We start from the raw sequence: 18,079 nt of genomic DNA, 5'->3' as shown, positions 1-18,079 counted from the left end.
AATCCAGTAGCTATGCGGTGCTGCAGGCCTCGGAGCTCTTTGGCGCATTGTAGCAATTCACCCTCTTATCCTAACCCGGCATTCTCACGCAGGTACTGATATTTGGCACCCATGGATTTAAAGTGAATCGGCAGTCAGCAGTACCAACGTAATTCAGTCGGTACTCACAAGTACCACTTTTGGTACCCAACCCTACCTATAATGGGTTATAGTTTTAACTGGTCTCCTAGGGAAGTCATAATGTATATAATTTTCAAATACTGTTACTATGGTTACACACAGTCCTTTTGCACAAAATTGGCCGAATTGACCTTTTTTTGTTTGTCTTGTTGTGCGGTTTTAACAGACACTTGTCAGGCAATCAGAAATAAGTATTGTAATTGAAATATACTGTGACATGACATAACAACTCAGCACTGTGTAGACCTTGGCTTTGTTTTGCTGGCCCGCCATAAATGCAGTATTGTTTTTTTTCCAGAATGCTGCAGTATTTCCTACGTAAGAGGAATATTTCTGCAGATACAGACAGGCTAACTGACCTGAGATATTACAGGTCTCGTGTATTCACCCAGGTCACCAGCCACAATGCAGCAGCAAAGATCAGTCTCCCAATTGCGACCCCTCTAACCTCCTAATCAGAAGAATACAACAACCACGGTTTTCTCCTTCACTAATATCACCGTGTGTTCATTTTGCCATCAATGTAACTGCCAGGCTAAAATGTCAGGGCCTGTCGCTCTGCTGGCAGTTGAGCCACCTGACAGGAGAAACAGGAAAAACTCATAGAAAGGTAGCAGTAAGAAATATATAAGCCACGAGACAGAACTATGAGAGATGGAGGAAAAGAGCATCAACAAGAGAGTAGAACAGAGAGTGCAGGGGTTGGCTGGGTTACATCAAAGAGGAATGCTGAGCTACAGCAACTCTCTGGGCTGATATAACTGGCAACCAGCAGCGACCTAATGGCTGAGGAAGGCACAGCAACACCGTGAGGACCAGGGAAGGAAATGAAAGGCAGGGAAGGGAAAGAGGGAGCGGAGGATATAGTAAAGTGGAGAAACGAGTGAAGCCTAGCCTAGAGATAAGTAGAGAGGCCGAGTGACATTTTTAAGTAAATTCTCCCTTTTCTCGGCTATCTTGTGCAGTGAATTGTAATGTTATGTAACACAAGGCAAACATGCTTCTCTGTCTTTTTGCAGTCGGTTATTAAACTGGGACAAAGAATGTGTAATCCTGATAAATATTTATCAGTGACAGCCACAGAGACTGTTTGTTGTCACATTAAAAGATTCATCAGCTGTGAAAAGAAGGCAAGGCCATTATGATAATTCCTAGCTTTGTTTGTACATTTAATCAGGGTAACAACATTTCTTTGATGGGAAGCAAGCTGTGTAGTCACTTCCTTTAATTGCCCGTTCACAGTGACTTTAGGAGAGGAACAGTGTGGAGGAATATCAAGGAAGCGCAGCAGTGGAGCAGGGAAGGAAATCATCTGAAGCTTTCCACTGCAACACTGACCACAGCTTTCTCACCTTTGTCTGACTTGCTTTTCTGCTATGGTTAATGTTTAAAGTTGACTGGAAAGTCCCATGATGAGAAAATTGGCTGTAGTAAAAAACACACAGTGCTCATTCCACACTTACCACTGTGGAATCATGAGGATGTAAGAGAATGTAAAGTAAACACAACAACTGGGATTTTTTCCCAACCACAGCACAAACATCCAGTTTAACCGCCAACACAACTTGGAACTGCTGCAGACATGCTGAAAAATGTTTCAAGTTTTTTTTATCATGTCGTCCATTCCTCATCGGTCATCAACTGCTAAGCTTAACATCCAATCAGTGCATTCACATGCACTTTAGTAACTGGATTGCTACTGGCTATCTGCAGTAAGCTGATTTCTGTAATGTCAAGAGACCCTGTTTCCATAATCCGGGTATGGGTTTAGAGGAACATGATTTTCTCAGCAGAACTTCTCCTGAGAGAGAGCAGATTTCTTAGCCACATGTTAACCGGCTTAACTGCGTTTCTAAGTGGCGTCTTACTAGAGGTCGACCAGTTAATCAGTTTGGCTAATTAATGGGTGCTGATAGGACATTTCACAAATTATCGCATCAGGGGAACTTGGCTTCGACAGTGGGCAATGGCTGCGCAGCCTCCACCAGTCACGCGGGGGCATACTTCACTGACCTGAATAAAAGAGGGGGGGACAACTCTAGAGAAAGCAGGTCCCTTCTGCTGTGTGACTGAGTCTGAGTGTTCTGTTCTTCATTTTAACATAACATGTATATACATGAAGTTCTTGGCTGGACCTCAACAGCGAGCCAGCCCTATAGAAGCAGAAGTCCATGACTGAGTAAATACTGCCCCTTCTTGTTTTAAATTTAAAGCCCTCTAGCATTTCATACACTACACAGCCATATACTAGCCTTTAACTTTATTTCTTTTTTTTCGCTTTATGGATCATCATATCAGTACTTTGACTATTTGGAAAATACAAAATAGAGAAGGTGGAAAAAATATTTTCCCCGGGCCACTTCGTGAGTTATTACAGACACCGCTATCAGCTAACAGCTAACAGCGTCCCTACGTACGCACAACGATTACGTCACATCTAGAGGCCAGTAACTTTACAGGAACCTTCCTCCGACTACGCTCTCAGTGGAGACATGGCGGTTGAGAGGGCCGAGCGAGAGGACGTTCCTGTAATAGTTCCTGCCCCTTAAATAGTACCAGGAACTTCTTCAGTGGAAACGGGCCTTATGTAACATTTCCAGTGAATTAATTTATTTTTTTATTTTTTTTAAAGGCAGTCAGCCCAGTGGATGTAAGCAGATACTTATCAGTGACGGCATAAAATCTTCACCATGGTGGCGACAAATTTGATCACTAAAAAAGGTACCACTTTGTCTATCTGCCAGCCTACAGTTCATCTGGTAGATAAATCATAATTGTTACTTTTTTAAATTTTTACAATGCATGTCATCAGTGCCATGGCAGACCAACACCCCAGTGTGCGGACGGGGGGCAGGGTTTTTCAATCACTAGGGGCGTGTTCCCAATTACATACTTCTTTGTGCTTTTAGGTACTGCAGCTGCCCTTGAAAGGTACGTACTGTTGCATGCAGTATGCGCACAATCAGGACGTACTACTCTCACAACACTGCACCCTAAACTTTGACCGTCTTGTTCATATATCCATTACCATGGAGATAAAACAAAACGCCATTCACCAAGCTCACCAGAACTTAAGGTCAGCCAGGAGAGCTCTGTTGTTGTTACTTTGCAATGTATGTAGTTTTATACTTCTCAGTTTTACCTGCATACACTGTAGATTCTAACAAGTTATATTCACCACAGTAAAATGACATATGCAGTTCTCTGTCACTGTTATTTTCATAGTTATGTTCTTTTGTTGTTGGTTATTTCCATGATTATTTTGTTCATCTATATAGTTGATATTTCGATTATTACTATTCGACTGCTCATCAGTCAACTGAATGTGCTGTCATTCGTTAATGCTGCTGCTTCTGACAGCTGTCAATCAGCTGCCAACCAGCTGTCAAGCTGTCATCTGTTTGCTGCTCAGTTGATGTAACAAATCTTCCGCTGTGCAGAGGATTAGGGGTCAGAATAGCCAGAAAAGCATGCTGGCTTGCATACTGCAAAATACGACCAGATGTAGTAGAACATCCTCGTATTTTTGACATACTACATTTGACACACTATGCATTTGGACACCCTAAATATTTTTCTGGCATACTAAATAGTATGGTAGTAGGGAACTGGAATGCTCAGCATGTCTGGCTCAGTTAATCATTTTAACTTTTAACATTTTCCTGCTCACAACAATCGTTATCACGTCAGTCTTTAAGACTCCACTAATGGTCAACCTCTTTTTTTACGTGTGCATGTGCAAGACTTGAGCCACGGAAAATTTCACTGTGACAGCATGACAGTGGGACAAAAGGACAAAGCATAACACACAGTGGTACATCCTTGTTTTCAAAATTATCTGAATCAAAATCCAACCAAAACAGACTGACGCTAAGGAGCCTCTAAGTCTAAATTTTTTTTTTACAACATACTTTTTCAAGGAAGACATTCTGATATTTAACAGCAGGAAAAGCTCAGGAGTTAATACTAAAATGAATGATGGCTCAATTATATTTAGCTGCTCAAATTTAAAAATTAAAAATGGAGCAATTAATGTTTTTAATAACACTTGTGCTTTTCCTATGCTAACAAGTAAAAATTGTCTGTTGTGAAAAAGACACCTACTTAGCAATAAAACTGTTATTTTGAATTTCCTGTATCTTAAAGCATATGACAATAAATCCTGATATGCTAATGAACAAATCTGAAGTTCTTTTTGTTTTATTTACAGAACAGGTGGAGACAGAGCAGGACTCCTTGAGAGGCACAGAGAAGGAAAGAGTGAGCAGCCAAGCTGTGTCTGTTTATTCATCAAATGAACCATGACAAATCCTAACTACTTATGCACACAAGAACCAATAACACTTATTTGATTCCCAGCAGATAGCGAATAGACTGAAATGGTTACAGATGACTTTCTTCAATGTCATGGGACAATTTGCAAGCGCAGCACATTCTCTTCAAACTGATGTCGCTGGAAATACTTGGAGTTAAATCAGACATGCGGTCTGATTTCCTGCCTGCCTGTGTGAAGCTGGCAGTGAGCTTGTCAGATTCTCTACACTGACTGAACAAGAGGCAGAAGCGTGATGATACATGGACAGATGTTTGAGGAAATGGAAACAGGTGACAGTGCCTTCGGCAGAAAGGAAGACAGGGAACACAGGACAAAAGAATACAGATATGTGTCAAAAAAGTGTTGCTTCATAATTATCTGTAAATTGCATTTTAAATTTGATCACGTTTTTTAAGCATTACAACACAGACCAGCAGTGAAGCAAAGGGTCCAACAAACAAGCAGCCTGACAAACAGTGCACCATCGCAGAATACAGCATGATGCTGTTTGGACTGTGAACCTGAAACACCAGTCAGAGACTGGAGCAGGAAGCTAATTAAAGAATAATCAGGAAGTGCGCTGATGCTGTAACACTGAGGAACCAAATGAGCAAGGTATCATCTGCAGTAAAACTCAGTGAACATCAGGTTTGATGCAAATTATCACAAAAGTCTTTGTTTAACAATGATCACAGTGTAGCTTCTGTGCTACTTTTTCTGCCATGCTCCTCATTAAGTCATTATCTACTATCCTCATTAAGAAGTCCATGTGAAATTGGGTTAATACAGTAAGTAGAGGCAAGAAGACTACAGCATTAATTTTCAACTGTTTTGAAGCATTCTTGTTGCACAGGCCTTGTAGAGCAGCTTTCTGAGCGGATATTGTCCAGCAAAGTATTTGGTCTGGTGCTCTGCAGCAGACAGTTTATATATTTAACACTTGGAAGAAATCTGTCAATAATCGGTTGGGAAGAAGAGTAATGCATTACAAGATACATGAGCTACAGTCAATTAAAACCTGACAAAGGCTTTTGCAAAAAAAAAAAAGGGCAGACAGACATGAGGGTGTTCAGCAGACAAGTTAGAACTATAACCCATAAATACAGAAATAAAAGCAGTATAAATTACTTAAACACACTAAGGCATCCACAGAATTCCTTTGCAGCCACTGCAGAAAGAAAACTATGGGTAAAAAACTTGTTAAGTGTAGTCTAGTTTGAGTGTAGTAGTAGAAGTACTGCAGGCTGAAGTAAGAATTCAGCACATGGCACTATATATTTTAAATGTGTCTATGATGTTTGCTTAAAGAGAGGCTTTGCAAGGAAAGCAGTACATCTAGTCAGTGGCTCTATAATGTGATTAGAAAAGACTGCATAAACTAAAGTGTTAGCAGTATGGAGGCATGCTGCCAGAAGTAGCCGTTCAAAGCATAATGAAATCAAAGCAGAAACATTCTCTATCTCAAAAAGAAGAACTCGTTAGAGTGGCCATTCACAAGATTTTAAGCTTCACATTCAAATCATCTGAAGACTTGGCAAGAGCTCAAACACAGAGAGAAAATCTTTTCTCCATGTCATTTCTTACTGTAGATGCCAAATGGAGCTTTGTTACAAAACAACAGGTTGCAAAAGCACATTTTAAAGATGAATCCCACACCTACAGGTGCATTTACTCCATCAGAAATTACTAAAAAAGTCAAATATATTCCAAAAATGGAAATGTTTAGTTGTACTTGACAGGTTTTTGGTCGCACAAAGTGTCTCAAAATCAACCTTGGGCTGTTGCAGTTACGTGTTATCTGTCCTAACCTCTAGGCAACCAAGCAGCCTTAATCTAACAGTTTTTTAAATGCTATACAGTTTTTATGTGTTAAAATGATTTAGTCTTTTAGAAAAAATGTCAAAAATGTAATGGCTCCAACTTGGAGTTGCTGCTTCTCTCTGCTGTGTATAATTGCACATTTAATAGCATTGGGTTTGGGGACTGTTAGTCAGACAAAACAAGTGACCTGAGCTTGTCAATCAATTTATCAAAATAACAACTGGGAGCTGATTCAGTAATTTTAAAAATTGTTCAAGTTCAAGCCTTAAATGCTTTATAATGTCAAAACAAGAATGACAAATGTATATCCCCAGTTGCATAGCCTAAAATGATGTCTTAAAATCTATCTGTAGACCACTGTTGGTAAACCAATTTTTAATCGAATAAATGTCTTTTCTCATATGATAATACCTTCGGCTACTCCAAGAGTTTAAAACTAAGCCAAACCCATGTATTAGGTGTTGCTTGTAGGCATCTCTGCACCACAGCAAAGAGCCTGTCAAACAAAACTGGGTTGACACTACATAAACCAACAAAACAAAAAGATCAAGCAGTAAAACCAAAGACATGATCAGCAGATGTCTGACAAGAACACGAGGGTTTATTGCACTGCTGTTTCATCATCACAATCTGTCAGTGTGCTTATACAGTACTGGTATTTTGGGACAAAGAAATCTAGCTTTAGGGTTAAGATGCCTCCACAGAAGTGCCACAGCAGATCACAGAACTAGTTGCAAATGTGCACATGTCACACACTCACATATACGCACAGACTACACAGAGGAAAGGAGAAGTAGCCCTGGTAACGGCCATAGATCAAAAAGAAGTGGTGGCAAAGGAACTGTCAGGCTACAGCGTGTGATAAAGCGGAGTTCGCAGCTCCAGCAACAGCCACGAAGTGCAAACAGTCCAACGTTCACACGCAATGCACAGATTCACAAACTGATAGACTATGATAACAGCACATACTTCCTCTGACTGCAATCTTACTGGTTAAACTGGTGAGAACACAAACACTGTCACTCTAAGGTGTTTTCAAATAAATAACATTTTACCTTTACGGCTCAGCGCCACAGAGGTCAGTGCCAAATGTGACCCTGCTGGAAATACAGAAGCACTTCCTGTCATCTTCCCCTGATAGAATAAATTTACATGAGTAAATTGGTAAGTTTACACTAGTTCCAGGCGATTTCACCCTCCCATCTGAATGATAGCTTAAAGTGACTCATCCCCATTCTGGATGTTGCGTAATGAAACACCAGAATTAGTGTTATGTAAGCTGAATAAAGGGGATCTTCCACATGTACACCGTGGGGAGGATTTCCTGGTGAAAAACAAATTTATGTGACAGAACTGTGCTTCAAAGCTCTGAAATGTTATCAATGGCAGTTTTCTGATGTTCCTGCCCTTCTGGCGCACCTTACTAACTTGTCCATACACCCAATGGTGCCGTGACATAGCAGCTGCATTCGGGCACAGTGGAAGTTGTTTATTATGCAAAGAGAGTCAGTGATGCTGAAAGACCTGTCAACTTCCTGAAAATACCAGCTTAATTTGAGTTTATGAGTACAAGTGTGCCGCTCTGTAATCATCAACCATCAGGACAGAGTTACTCCACAGGAAGTTACAAACAGGGTGTAGATGCATACCACTGAGTTTTGTTGATCCAATATAATCCAGTAGCATAACTACATATTAGGGATGGGCTGATTGTGAAATTCTGGGCTGATACAGATGCTGAAAATAACAACTTGGCTGTTAGCCGATACTAATGTTTTTAAGTTGTTGTTTATTTTGTTTTTGCTGTTATATATTAAAAGGAAATAAAGATATCTACACTATAAAAAAATAACTTAATTACACTACCTTTGTATAAGCACAAATTTGATCATACAAATTTATTAAACAACTTTTAATATAACCTTTAACAAGAAAAACATTTTTTTTAAAAACAATAACTTATTTAAAAGTCTTTTTACTTTATATCATAATAAAAAATAATATCTGTTTTATAATGCTGTGAAAACATCACCAAATTTCTCCTTCAAAAAACTGTTTTTATTCAAGTTTCTTGCTAATAACTAAGTTTTATGTTAAAGATCAGTAACTCAATGCCACCTCCATGAGCTGTTAGTTCCAGCCACCGGCTGCTAACAGCTAACAGCTAATGTTAACTAGCTCTTCTCCTGCTGATTTTAACACGGATTTGCTCTTCACAATGTAGCATTATCGGGGAACAATATGGAGTGTAATATGGACATGTCAATACCGAGTTTACTGCGTCCTTTCATCCTGATGGAGTCCCGGAGAAGATCTGTGCTCATCCCAAACACATTTTCTACTGTCAACAGGTAGACAAAACACTTATTGCATTCTTCTTGTACCTGCTCATTAATTTAAGTTTGTGGCCGTTAGTCTACAATACTGATTTTTAGCCTGCGCAAAATTGATGTGACACAACAGAAAAACATCGGCCACTGCCATTGGTGAATGTCATCTTATTTGCAGATAGGCTAATGACAGTCAAAAAGGTGACTAGCAACCAATACCGATGTTCAGCCAATAAATCAGTGCATCCCTACTACAAATAGAAATGTACACTCCACAAATAAGGAAAACCCCCTGTATTGTAATACAGTCTAACTAGTTCAAACTAATTGTCACCAGAAAGGTATGTCCCCATATATCCAAAAGCTGTCCTTTGTGCTTCTGCAACAAGACTATCTTACTGTAGTTTACTGTAGACAGGCATCTGCTGTAGCAAATAAATCATGAGATTCATCACAATACAATATATCAATTCTTTATGATACTTGCTGATATCACAAAGGCTGCCACGATATGATTTTGATTTGATTCAATTCAGGAGCTTGTGATCAATATGAGACAATATCAGTAAATATCCCTGTGGTCTTTTTCTAGGCCGCTAGCACTGTTCGAATGTTTAGGAAGGAGATATGAATGGATGGCAGTGCCATGGGAATTTAACATTACAGGCATTTTTTGCAGATGAAAATATTTATTGATGTTTTCACTTTGCATTGGTGATGTGGAATCGTTGATGAATGATTAAAAATATAATATTGATCTAGATCAGTTTATCAATACACCCATTGTAAAAACCAGTGTGTTTCCAGTTATGCGAAGTGAACATAAACAATGCTGATCAAGACAGATGCAACAAACTGCATAATTCATCTGACTGCTGCATACATGTATATCTGTTACCTAAGTAGAGAGACAAAAACTCACCCAACAAAATTCCCAAATAATGAGTCGTACACAAATACTACCTTTGTGAAAACAGCCAAGTTTAACCTTTGTTGACACTGTGTGAGAGAAGAGTTTACTCACCTCCTTGGTAAACACAAGGCAGAAGTTTGTGGCGGTGAATTGGACTGAATTTTATTGAAAGTGGAGAACTATAAGAAACACCATTCAATTGAATGCAATCCAATCCAAAACAAAATCACTAACTCCTGCTGCAAAATTTACCATAAGCTGAGTAAAGTCTTCTGACACGACAACAGCCAGGTCTGTAATTTTTCTCATAATGGTGATGGGCAGCTAACCCCTGAGCTGAACAGGCATTCAAGTCCTGTCTATTTGTTCAGATAACCCCACAAACAGTGTGTATTAGTTGATCATAATACGTTGTGCATCATTCCCATAATGTTGAAGACTGAGAGAAAGAATTACTGGAAGTAGTAGCAGTGATGACAGTAATGAGCTCAACTCTGTGGTAGGCATCATATTACTGCAGTAATGCAGCAACGAGCCCAGGCCTGATGTCAACAACTGAACATTAGAAGCTTCATAAAGAAAGATTTATTGCAGGGCTGTTTGATATGACAGTTTTAATGTACAGGGGTTTCTAGTTTTTGGGTCAATATGTGCCAGACCAAAAACAAAAACTCAAATTACAGTCAACAACTGGGAAATAGCAGCGGTAAATAAAATATCTGCACTGAGTGTGGAGTAAAGTCCAAACTGCACAAGGTCACAGCCACCCAGTGGGTCTGTGAGTGTGTCAGCCTGACAGTGTGTTAGCCAGGCAGCCTATCTGGCCCTTCATCTCCTTGCCTGTTACTGGCAGCCAACAGGACAGAACATTTGCTCCCCTGCCCAGTGAATGCACTGGTGTTTGGCAGAGTCACTGCCACTAAAGAATCAGGTTACAGGAGGACCGGCTCAGTCTGTCAACAGAGCTGGCCAGAGGCACAAATTGTCATGACCCTTGTGACCACTGAACAGAGTGCACTGCTGAAGGCACCGAAAAGGAGACAGCAGGGCTGTACTTGCGCTCATGAATCACCAGCCACTGCTGACCTGGATCCAATTTCTGTTTCACATAATGTTTCTGAAGTCACTTTCTACCATCACCTACACCTGAGAATAAAACGAAAATAAAGGAATCTAAGGTACTGCATCGTTTGACCTGAAGAGCACCGGGAGATTGAGATGATTAAGCAGAAATAAAAGAATCAGATCTGAAGAGGCTGTCAGTGTAAATGAAGCCAGCAAGGCTAAATGTAGGATCTACTTCCCTATTCTGTTTCAAGCAGGCACTTTTCTTTCTCCTCCCAAGCCGGCCTCCCTCCCTTCATTTGAAACCTTCAAAAGCACTTTTTTCCTCTCAAGAAAATACAGAGGATGAACCAGATCTTTTCAGACAGATGTACAACAGCAACACAGCCTGGGTCTATTACAGAACACAAAACCTCTTGCTCCCATTCTCTGAGTGACTTGTAACGTGGCACAATTGATAACCTGTTCTGCAGCCTGGGCGCAATAACGCCACACACACATCATCAACTCCATCCTCAATAAACACCGGCCCATTTCCTATTATCTTCCATTTGTGCATGTGAGAACAAAGAGAACAGTATCCTCATATTAGACAGGATCCATTGTAATCTCACTCTGTTTGCCTTCACAATGTCCTTCTCAATTCGCTTTGCTGGCATGGATATTAATTTTCAGGCAAATCAGTCACAAAGCCAAACCATGATATCAATAGGTCTGGGTATAAAAATAAGGCTGGTGCTTGACAGCATTTTATCCATTCTGCATCGAGTAAAGTCCGCCTATCCAACCCGTTCAGGTTTAGCTTCCAATATTTACAATTCAAATTTAAAAAAAGACTAAAGGGTCTACAGCCTTGCTAGCAGCCTTGTCATGCTGTTACTTAAGCACAGTGGTGCTCTGAGTTAAAAACGCCTCCATAACACAAGTCTGCAGTGGTCTTCTGTGAAGTGCAGTAAAGTTTGACTGATTAAAAACACACCTAAAACACACATTACATATGGCTTAATGCTGACAATATCAAACACAAGTACATAAATCAGCTTCATTATAACTCCCAAGGTTAACAGACAAAACACTTGTCTTTTGCTGGACACATTTTCCCCACAAATGCTAACATTATTAGCACAAGCCTATGAATTTTGCGTTGTTTAAATTAGCCTAGCAGCTAGTGGACTCTTCCTCTTATGAAGCCAGGAACAACAGCAACATTTAATTAAGGTTAATATCATGAAATTCTGCTCCATTTTGACTTACAAAGTTCACCGAAACTTATCTTAGACACGTTTTCCCTACATGCTACAAAACATGCTATTGTTATTAGTATAAGCCTATAACATTTACATTGCATAAGTTAGCAGCTACATGATTGTCTTCTGCTCATGTGAAGCCAGGATGACTCACAGACAATATGCTGTTTTGTTAGGGCTTTATTGCCTTCACAATTCATTGTGTAAACAGGCGGTCTGCGTCACTGCAACGTGTTGTTATATTTCTGGGGAGGTGCACATCAGGCTACAGCATAGGATACACATCTATGCAGAGCCTACGCCGTAGGTAAGGCACTGATTTGAAACAGAAATATAAATCCCACTTAAAGTGATTACAAGTCATCCTGAGGGGGACATGAATGAGTGCACCAAGATTAATTACAATCCATCCAACAGTTACTGAGATAGTTCAGCATCGTCAACAGACAAACAGACACATGCAATCCCAGAGCCATGCCACTAGCATGGCTAATAACTGCTGCGTAGACAGATTCAGCTTAGTTTGTTGGTTCACAAGTTTTGAATGGCAGTCTACTAAATGTTCACAACTGCTTCAACTCCGGAAATGAGATGAGCATCAGGAGATCTAGACTGCTGATTAAACATGTATCTGACTGCTGTAGTCTATTCACTTTTACACAACATATTCCTACATATCACAGTGGTACTACTGACTAACCTTTTTATTATCTGTGCTGTAATACAATCTTAGCTGTTCAGAAATGAATGTAGACTTTCCTGAAATTAAAATCTTTGTTATAAGATTTTGCATAAAGCAGCCAAAAAGACAGAAACAGTCCTGTTAGCTGGTGTTGGAGGAGTTTCAGGACATGATGCACCTGTTGGGTGGAGAGCTGCAGCATGTTGCCTAGGACAAGATGTGATGGAGAAATCTTACTGCAGCCTTATGTCCCACAGGGAATGTATAGGTAAGTAAGTCGTTAACATAAGTAACATGATTTTAGCTGTTGCAGAGGTTTGACACCTCATAGATAACGGAACGTTTCTGTCAGCTCACTCACTGTAAATGCAAATGTCAGTTGCTGCCTCATTACCTGAAACGTTACCATTACCAGTCAGTTTCATTTTATTGCCGTTCATTATATCATTAGCAGAGGTTTTTTTTTCCAACCATCATCTAAAATTAATTTTCATCCTCCCCATCCTACGTTTTTGGCCCCAGGATAATAAGACTTCCTTAAAGTTGTGATGGCCAGAATCCTGGAATTGAAGATTATTAGGAGGCTTAAGTGTTGTATTAAAAAAAAAAATGAAGATTATTAGGAGGCTTAAGTGTTGTATTAAAAAAAAAAAAAAAAAAAATTAAAAATACATTTTAAAGGAAACGTATTATACTTTTCCTTATTTTCTGTCATATAAAATGCTACAATGTCAGATGTGCATGTTAAATGTGGCCAAAGATTTTAATAATGAGGTAAACGAATGTAAAAGTGACACTGTGAGCAAAAACCTCAGGTTTCAGAACATTCTGAATACTCTGTTTCCAATGTTTTTTCCCTGGCTACAAGCTGATGTCAGCTCCTGACAGATTTCTTTATACTGTCATCTGTTCCACCCATGTTACTGCAAGTGTTTACATTACATACACTGCTCCATGTAGCTACATGCTAACATCAGGGAAACATGTAATACTGGTTGCCAATGTTGTTAATTTCACCCCAATTTCGGATCATTTTTCCTGCTAGAACATGTCTGGTTGTGTTGGGAAGCTTTAACTGGTGAAAAGTGCTGCTATTATCTGTAACAGTTATTCCCTGGGTGCAATGGTGCAGAGATACGAAAGACCCGGAAATGCTGACCAATCAGAGCAGATTGGGCTTTTTCAGAGGGGGGCTTCAAGAGACAGGTGCAAAAATGAAGCTTTTCAAACAGAGGCTCTATACAGATGCTCCAGCACAGACAGTATGAGGGAAATAAAGTGTTTTCTGACCATTAAAGCTTGTGAACATGTTCTAGTAGAAAGCCAAAATACAAGAATGAACCTAAAAATGAGCATAAAGGGACCCCTTTAAAATAAAAAAAATCCCTGATGCTTTCACCAAGCAGGGGTCGATTTAGGCCAAGTGAGCCGTCGGGCTTGCGATATACTGGGGGAAACTCTGTACCTATGGCATTCATGTTAATTAGTCACAGCTGATCTTTTTTTTCCGCCAGCCACATTTGTCATTTAAAATGCAAAAAGTGTCAGTCATTGAGCAATCTGTCTCAACAAAAGCAGCCATAGAAAAACTTTGTCTAAATAAAATACCATCTAAAACTGATTAAACTTTTATTTAAAAAAGAAATTACCAGTTCAAATAATTAGCAATCAACTTATAAATTTGACTAGACATTCAGTGGTAGCTTTTGGAACTTGATGATTTAATATTCACATTCAATACATATTTTGGTCATTAACAAAAAAAGTACTGATGTTCAACATCCAACCCTGAGATGTCACTTCAGTTACTTGGGATGCAGATGTGACAAAAATGGCAACAAAGAGAAGACTGGTGTGGTTTCAAATAGTGTGCTTCATTCATATCAGCCACGTCATTCTTCATAAATGTACTGGCTACTGACACTAATTGCATTTAAATTTCCTACAAACCATTATTCATAGCGCCAGATCTCTAAGCACACGATGACAGGTGGATCAGATGCCGTCTCCCTGCCAGACCTTGCTCCAAGGGAGGTCCACTCTCTATCAAGCAACCTTTACTGTACTAGACAGAGACATAAGTACTAATGAAGCTGTTTTTTTACTTTTTTTCTGATGCTGTCCCATTAAAGATTCACACAGCCCCAACTCAAAGCATAACTATATAGGGGCTGGCTGCTTGGTAATACCAGCGCCGATCCGCTTTGCTGTCAGATCTAATAGCTCGATCTAGCTCTTCTGAAGGAAAATGACTATTAACCAGCCACATCAAAAGGACACATCAGAGGGAGCGCGCGAGGGAGGGAGAGAGGGGTAGAACGAGAACAAACAGGGCAGCGGAGGGGTGATACAACTGTGAGCTCCCCTGCAATACTCTTTTACTGATAAGCTACAGAATGACAGCAACCTTGCAGTGAGGTCGGGAGGTCGTACATGAAGGAACTATCATCAAACAGTGATCAGAGAGGGCTGTAAACTCTGCGGCTTTTATCCATTTAAATGCTGGACAACCTTGAAGTACCTTTAGCTTGACCTCTGAAAAACTGGACTCCTTCTACACATTTAAAATGTCCATTTGACAGAAAAACAGCAGCCTGTAGTATGTTTATATCAGTTATGCAAAGACAAACTACTTCCTCCTCACAAATGCTCACAGTGGCACACGCACACACCAGGGGTTTCCCCTTTGAAACATGAGGTGAGGCAGCCTCAATACTGTAATAACTATTTGAAAACTGATTTACTACCTTCAATGTAAAAATCTATTGGAAACATATTGGCAGAATTGGTGCATTTTGCAACACAATCAAGGTTTTAAATGTCCAAAAAATATTAACTGACCTTTAACATATTGCATCATCAGATTTCCTGCAGAGGCAACACTGACTGACACACACACCTTCTCAACTGTCCAAATATCTAGTTTAAATAATGCTGCCAGTCTGATAGCAAAGGGAGAATGATAGAACAATGAAGCAGTGTATGAATAAATTTCACTCCATGTCATGCCATGTTAGGCTTTCAGACAGCGACACACAGAAACTGAGGGATTCTCCCCAGCCAAAGCTTTCAAGCCTCCTCTTTTATTCAGCAGACAGACATGAAGCTGGCAGTTTAATCCACACTGCTAGTCTCAGAATAATCATTAAATGGTTTCAGTGATGCAATGCAGGCTTGGGCCAGGCAACATTCCCTTGGAGTACAAATAAAAAGCTTGGACAATATATATCAGAAGTCACGCTGGTCAAGATTTTGAAATCAAACACAAACAATTTGACGGCCAGTGCAACAAAGAGCATCGGCTCGGGTTTGGAGAAGCAGTGGCTTGTTTAAACCCCTATGCTTCGCTATCTCTGCGGTGAGCTCTGACATGCACATGTGTGAGCACATTATAAGTATTCCAAGAAAATACAAAAAGTACAAAACCTGACTGTGTAAGGAGGCTTATCTTGCAGCAAAGTCTGCTAACCTCACTGTCCAACTGTCAGCTGCTGCCTGGCTGCACTAATGTCTGAGACGGTGTGAGGAAACCCTTTTCACACTTGAATTAAAACCAGCACCATGTACCAGGGCACTGCCAAAGTGCTCAAGGTAAGTCTCCTGGAAACTTTCTCGGCCACATGAATCTGAATACTGAATAAAAAAAAGCACATTACAATCTGGGGACAAACAATAGTTTCATTAACTTCAGACAGATTCTGATACCAAGTCTGTAGGAATATGTGCGGGATAAGGTACAACATGATCGCCTTAAAGTCACTGAGAGGCATGACATGCTCCTTTTGAAATATGTGTGGCACATGTTTGGCACACAGGCTATATTAAACCCTGTAATCAGTGCTAGTGCTGCTGCACGGCACTGAATCAGAGCAGAGGTGAGCTGTGGGTAAACAAAGGAGAAATCTGTCAGAAGGACTTCACCCAGTGCGACTGCTTCTTTCCGGGTTCAACCCGCGTCAGATGAAGCTGTCACCATTATCCTCGTCTGCTCTGCTCTGACACCCCACCCCCCCTCCTCTACTGGCTGTTACAACATTGCACTTTACAATGAACTACAATAGATCCTTAGGCGCCACTTGCCACTGAAAATGCGGGCCCAAATTAAGTGATGTGTTTCTAATCAGCACAATGGCCTGGAAAGACAAAGAAAAACGTGTATTTAAAGCTGAAGCTTTGACAAAAGATGTCCAAGAATATTGTCTGGTGGCTTAAATTATTCAACACAATAAGCTAATTCATTTTTGTAACCACTGGTCCAATTCGTACCGGTCTTGAAGTTCGTGGAGGCCGAACCAAAAATGCAAGGACATCGCTTCTGATCATTGAGGCGCGTGACAAGATATGATAGAACCCGCTCACTTGACATGTTGCAAAGAAACTTCCTCACAATGCTGCCGGGGCTCACTGTTCATTTGTACCAGCCTATCTTGACAAACAGGTCAAAGAAGCTCGGTGTGTGACAGGACCAACTCACCAGGGGTCAAACTCGTGAATGATGCTCTCGAAGCGAATGACAGCGAAGAGCCTGGAGCTGAAACCGGCAAGCCAGGCCAGGAACAGGATGGTAAAAGACAGCAAGGACTGCCACCCAGCCGGCTGCGACAGGCCGCCGGACAGACCTCCTCCTCCACCTCCTGCCCCGGCGTTGCTGCCTCTCTCCGCCACCGCCGTGCTGCTGCGCCCGTTCCCCGAGTACGACGCTCCGGAGTTCAGGGAGGATTTGTGTTTGTTTTCGGGAACCGGGTGATGCTCCGCCATATTCTACGTCAGTCCCGTCGTGGCAAGCAAGCGAAGCGAGCTATCTGGTATCACACAGGAAAGAAAAGCCCCCCTTTTTCCTTTTCGCTGCCACGCTCCACTTCCGAAACCACTTGCACCACCTTCCCTATGGACCCCGCACCCTCCAAAACACCGGCTGTGATTACAAACTTTCCAACCTTACTTCCCACCAACCGCAAAACCAGATAAATAATCCCGGGGAGTCACATAGCAGCACGGTTTTGCAGACACATGCGGCTCGAGCAGTTCCTCCTTCCTTCCTTGGAGCTGGATGGAGGGGCGGGAGCTGCGCGTGGAGCAGGAAGAGCTGTCAACCTCTCACAGTGAGACAGGTACAGCCAGGAGGGACACGGCTCCGGGAGAAACCCAATCCCACGGTAGAGCGCGCTTGACAGACAAGCGAAGCGACCAATGACAAACGAGCCGCCTGACCGCTGAAGATGCGCTACCGCGAGAGGAAAGTGAAGATGTCGGGTGACAGACAGCGGGGAGAGCGTATGGCACGCGAACAGCGCAGGTTTCGCTGAATTCACACGAGCCAATGAAATAAATGAATTTCAGTATTGAATATTCTGACGGAACAAGAGCTATGACAGGAGCGGGGCTTCATGCCAACTTTAGGCCCTGACTGACGCCAGTTAGGCTACTTCTTCACACCAGAGGTGAAACTCATAATGTAACTTACACATCAACATTAAGCTATTTGTGGAAACTTGTAAGAAGTTCATGCTGTGAACAACCATGTTT

General features: G+C 41.0%; 1 protein-coding gene across 1 annotated transcript in view; it reads right to left on the bottom strand.

The window, feature by feature from the left end:
* Positions 1-17,620, bottom strand: part of LOC126392352 (dolichyl-diphosphooligosaccharide--protein glycosyltransferase subunit STT3B-like) — a 71,275-nt gene extending 53,655 nt beyond the window's left edge. Inside the window, exon 1 of the mRNA XM_050047710.1 lies at positions 17,028-17,620. Within this exon, the coding sequence (XP_049903667.1) occupies positions 17,028-17,311 (284 nt within the window). The 5' untranslated portion in view covers positions 17,312-17,620. The remainder of the gene's footprint in view (positions 1-17,027) is intronic.
* Between the last annotated feature and the right edge of the window lie 459 nt (positions 17,621-18,079).

Source organism: Epinephelus moara, chromosome 6 (genome assembly GCF_006386435.1).
Source record: "Epinephelus moara isolate mb chromosome 6, YSFRI_EMoa_1.0, whole genome shotgun sequence".
In the NCBI taxonomy this organism is placed as follows: domain Eukaryota; kingdom Metazoa; phylum Chordata; class Actinopteri; order Perciformes; family Serranidae; genus Epinephelus; species Epinephelus moara.
This window is presented reverse-complemented; position numbering and strand designations above follow the sequence as displayed.